The 5,197-nt window shown below is 41.0% G+C and overlaps 1 protein-coding gene across 1 annotated transcript in view; it reads left to right on the top strand.

The window, feature by feature from the left end:
- Positions 1-508: 508 nt before the first annotated feature.
- Positions 509-5,197, top strand: part of BOLA3 (bolA family member 3) — an 11,101-nt gene continuing 6,412 nt past the window's right edge. Inside the window, exon 1 of the mRNA XM_063448676.1 lies at positions 509-673. Within this exon, the coding sequence (XP_063304746.1) occupies positions 623-673 (51 nt within the window). The 5' untranslated portion in view covers positions 509-622. The remainder of the gene's footprint in view (positions 674-5,197) is intronic.

The raw sequence follows: 5,197 nt of genomic DNA, 5'->3' as shown, positions 1-5,197 counted from the left end.
TCTCACACAGCCTTACAGAGCTTATCTCTCACACACAGCCTTACAGAGCTTCTCTCTCACACACAGCCTTGCAGAGCTTCTCTCTCACACACAGCCTTGCAGAGCTTCTCTCTCACACACAGCCTTGCAGAGCTCCTCTCTCACACACAGCCTTGCAGAGCTCCTCTCTCTCATACAGCCTTGCAGAGCTTCTCTCTCTCATACAGCCTCGCAGAGCTCCTCTCATACAGCCTCGCAGAGCTCTTCTCTCTCATACAGCCTCGCAGAGCTCTTCTCTCTCATACAGCCTCGCAGAGCTTCTCTCACACACAGCCGGCATGGAGGGCAGCTCGGCTAACCTTGTCATTCTGGGTCACTGGATAATGCTGCAAACTAAACCTATTGCAGAGAGCCAGGGTGGGTGTTACTAGTTTGGGAGTTGGCAGCGCTGGCCGCGCCCTAAGGGCGGCTCCCGAGACCGACCGGCCGGCCGGCAGGACTACTGTGCGGCCACTCCAATCTGCAGCACTTCCGGGATCTGGGAGGAAGGCTGCGTGACGTCATCAGGTGGCGACGCTATGGCTGTATAATCCCCATGGCTGCGCTGGGTTGACATTCGATTTCCAGCTCGAGCAGAGACTAGATGAGCAGCATGTTCGCAGCCAGCCACTTACTGTATGCAGCCAGGACCAGGGTGAGTGTTCCATGATGGAATACTGAGATACATACCGCAATGCTCTGTGTATCTCACTGACACACACATAGCACAGGCTGCAACCTCTTACTGTCACCATGACTGCATCATTATAGGGTCAGAGTGTGTTGTCATGGTTACAGTGAGATAATGTTTCTGCATAAATGAATGGCTTTTCAGCTGCTGCCTGCACTCCGTCTGTCTGTCTGTCTGTGGGAATGAAGGTTACACGGCTGTACTAGAGGGCATAGGGGTCCTGTCATCTGATGTGCTGTTTATTGTTAACTGCTACTGGGGTATACCTAGAGGGAAATCCCTGATCATAACCAGTCAAATTCACTGATTTCAGGGAGCTGTCTGATTCATGCTATGTATTCTAACTAGTGTGGGTTATGCTTAATCTTTTGTATTTTTTGTTTTTTTGGCATCTTAGCGGCATAATGAGTAAAATTGTAAGTGAGACGAAAATTATGAACATCCAACAACCTGTAAGATTTGAACTATTAAATAATGGTGACTACATTGGGGTGTGTCTGTCTGTGTCTGTCTGTGTGTGTGTGTGTGTATATATATATATATATATATATATATATATATATATATATATACATACACAAACAAAGCAGGGTTTATGGTTTGTGATTCTATGCTGTGAGATCATTTCATGTAGGATGTTATTAACCCCTTAAGGAAAGTTTCCATCATGATGGCCTTTTACTTCTGGAGCCGTGCCCTTAAAGGACCACTATAGGCACCCAGACCACTTCAGCTCAATTAAGTGGTCTGAGGGCCAGGTCCATCTAGTGTTAACCCTGCAGCTGTAAACATAGCAGTTTACACTAGGGTTAATCCAGCCTCTAGTGGCTGTCTCACTGAGCTTCTCACTGTGAAAACCCGTGAGAAGACACTGGACGTCCATAGGAAAGCAGTGAGAAATGCTTTTCTTTGGACTGTTTTTAAATGCGCATTCGGCGCTGATATGATGACAGATGGAGGAGAGTTCCCCAGTGCTGGAGAAAGGTAAGTGTTTAACCCCTTCAGCCCGGCGAGAGTGGGACCCTGAGGGTGGGGGGGACCTAAAGACCATATAGTGCCAGGAAAACCAGTTTGTTTTCCTGACACTATAGTGGTCCTTTAAGGGGTTAAATTAGTGCCAGTAGCTTTATATTACGTTACTAAATACTTTTCCATCTAGGTTATTCCATAAACATGGAATGGTGTCATATTAAAACGTGACTGGAAAGATTCAGGTTAAAATAGCCAACCTGTGATATATATATATATATATATATATCTTGGCCATTTTAGCCTATATTTTGCCATTTACGTTTCACTTTGCTATTATTTGGAGTTTAAAGGTTTACTCCAAGCACAATGACCACTTAAGTGATTTGGTTATGGTGTCTGGAGTCTGTATGTGCAGCATTTCAAAATTAAGTGCTGCACATACATTGAAGTGTCATCAGCTCTAGTTCCAAGCTGGCTAATGTCACTTCTGTACAATTTTGTTGCACATTATGACACTCATAGTCAGACCTGGGAGTGGCCAGCAGAAGCTCTTGGCCATTAAAGATCTACAGCCCCAGCTTCTGTCCCATGAAACTTTCTCACACAGCCATATCTGGGCACTTTAAGCTTTGTGGAAGCTGGACAAAGGACCAATTGGAAGCATCACAACTAACCAGGGACCCATGTGAGGGAAGAAACAATCATTAACCACTTTTCCCCTTTACCTGGGAACTGGGCCTGGGTACTCCTGGCATAGTTTCCACTACAATAAGCTTTAACCGTTTAATTTGGTGACTGTAATACTGTACTAAATGCATGGAACACTGTGCAACATATAGCTTAGTGCTGGTTACATAGTCTATTAAAAGGGATTGTTAAATGTTCCATAGAGAAAGGTCAACATATCATGTAGGATCGATTCCTTTATTACCTATTCTTACTTAATTTGCACATTCTACTCTAGCACTACCTTCTTAAAATGATAATTTTCTAAGGAGAAAATCATTGTTTATTAGACAAATACTGTTGATTTCTCATTCGTATAGAAGGCACCCACAGGGCTTATCTGTAAAATGTAACCTTTCTCTATGTATTGTTCCCATTCCATTAATTTGTTTACCACTTATAAAATGAAAAGCTGCCTAACTGAATGGTACAATAGACAAGATAACCTTAAACAATGGTGATTTTCTTTTTGACCCTTAGTGTTTTCTTTGTTTAACAATACTAGGTCATAGCCAGTTTCACAATGAACCTTAAGGTGAGAGGTGGGAGAGGAAAGATAGAACTTAGAGCTATTGATTTTATCAGGAAGGGATCCTTAGGGGGATGTGAGAGTATTATTTATTTTATTTTTTTGTAATGTTTTAATACCTTTTTGGAAGGTGTACAGATAGGACATGAAGCAACCTGTGATGTAGAGGAAATCATTGTTTACTAATCCATGCTCGCCAACAGGGACTATATTTGGCATTTTAGTCAGAACTTTAATTATCCACTTTTACCAAGTGTCTAAAAAAAAAAAAAAAAAAAAGCACCTTCTACAAATATTTACCACTGGTGTGCCAAGCATGCTGTGTTTATATACAATTTAAATGTCATTGTATGTATATGCGTGCGTGTAATTTTCTGTATATTACACAATCCAGCGCACTCGCTTATTCACTAAACAATGATTTCAAATCTTAGAGATTGTAATAGTTTTATTTAAAAACATCTCACCTAAAAAATAATGTGGGTTTAGTTACATTATATGATAATATATTGCATAAGCTTGCCACACCGTCAATGTACCCCATTCTTGGCAGGTCCTACTCTACCAGCCTAATGCTTGATCTTATGAGATTAGATAAGAGATTAATCTCTAAAAACTGAAGAAGGAAAAAAAAAAAGATATAAACATGGGAACCAATATTTAATGTAAACATGTCATATTACATATGCTATCGAGTTATTTTGGCATGCTTTTAAATATGCTGCATGCAATGGGTTAAATTTTGTTTAAATACTTTACATTATCTCCTAACTTGTTGTATATATTATACCCAACCTTATTATATATTATTTCCCAGCCTTTTTTGAGTTAATTTGTCATGAAATCCTCTCTTTAGTCTCCATATACCATATATTTGCAGCTGGACCATTTACTATTATTTTCTATCCTCCCCTGACTCTCGCCTTAGAGTCTTAGCCAGTGGTCTGTTTCATACCGGCCACTGCTATAGAAGTGAAAAATAATTATATGTGACTCACTTCCTACAGCTAAGTCTTTTCGCGTTGTCGATAGACATGCGCCCGCAATACAAATTTGCTAAGTTCTTGCGCATGCGCGATTGCCGAGATATAGACATGCGCACTTGAATTTCCTTTTCTGACATGCGCATGAACAACACTGTTTTTCCGGATATGCGCGCAGCACGGATGACATGTGCAGTCCTCCCTACCCCTCCTACTGAGAGGAATTACCCAATTGGCCGTCAGTGACCAATCATGTCGGATGGGAGGTACGAGGGGACATTTAAATTGACTGCGGGGGGGGGGGAACCTAAATGCGGTCGATTTTCACTTTACTTTTATTTACTTTGTGCCCTTGAGAAAGGCGGTTTGGACCGCCGAAACGCGCGTTGGGCTATCCATGGGTTACCATGGTGATATATACTTCGAACTGACATAACTTATTTAGCAGGATACTATACTTCTCAATTTAGGAGTCGCTTTGAGACTCTGGTACTCTATTCAAAGGGAGGTTGGGCTACATTTGTCTTGGTTTAATGGTGATACTACCTGTATATATTACCTCTATCAGGTTTACTTGATTATTTCCACTTTATTTTCACTCTTAAACTATGCCCTCCTCTATCCTTTGATTTCTGCATTTTAATTATTAACCATGTGGGGCTTGGTGCCTGCTACATTTGAGCTACATTGCTAAATTGTATCCATACTTTACATTATTGTCACAGTTTGTTACAAACATTCGAGATTGCTATTAGGATACACAACTGTAGCTACTTATCAGGAACCTCTCTCTTTTTAGGCACTTTTTTTTGCCGCTTGAGTTTTTACCCTTACTTATTTTTCCAATAAAGTTGTTTATTATTTTGTGTGAGACGCCATTTTGGGGTGGCTTGAAGGTGATTAGCCTGTTTCTAACAGGGTGGTCTTATCCTTCATTTCTTTTTTCTATTTGTGCTATATGCAGGGTTATGCCCTTTTCTCCACCCCAATAACCCTTTCTCTCTGGGGCTCCCTTTAGGTTTTATACCTAGGAAGCGCCTCTCTCTATCTCTCTCTATCTCTCTCTATCTCTCTCTATCTCTCTCTCTCTCTATCTCTCTCTCTATCTCTCTATCTCTCTATCTCTCTATCTCTCTATCTCTCTATCTCTCTATCTCTCTATCTCTCTATCTCTCTATCTCTCTATCTCTCTATCTCTCTATCTCTCTATCTCTCTATCTCTCTATCTCTCTATCTCTCTATCTCTCTATCTCTCTATCTCTCTATCTCTCTATCTCT

This window comes from Pelobates fuscus, chromosome 3 (assembly GCF_036172605.1).
Source record: "Pelobates fuscus isolate aPelFus1 chromosome 3, aPelFus1.pri, whole genome shotgun sequence".
Taxonomy (NCBI): Eukaryota; Metazoa; Chordata; class Amphibia; order Anura; family Pelobatidae; genus Pelobates; species Pelobates fuscus.
Note: the sequence above shows the minus strand (reverse complement) of the source record. Positions and strands in the feature narration are given on the sequence as shown.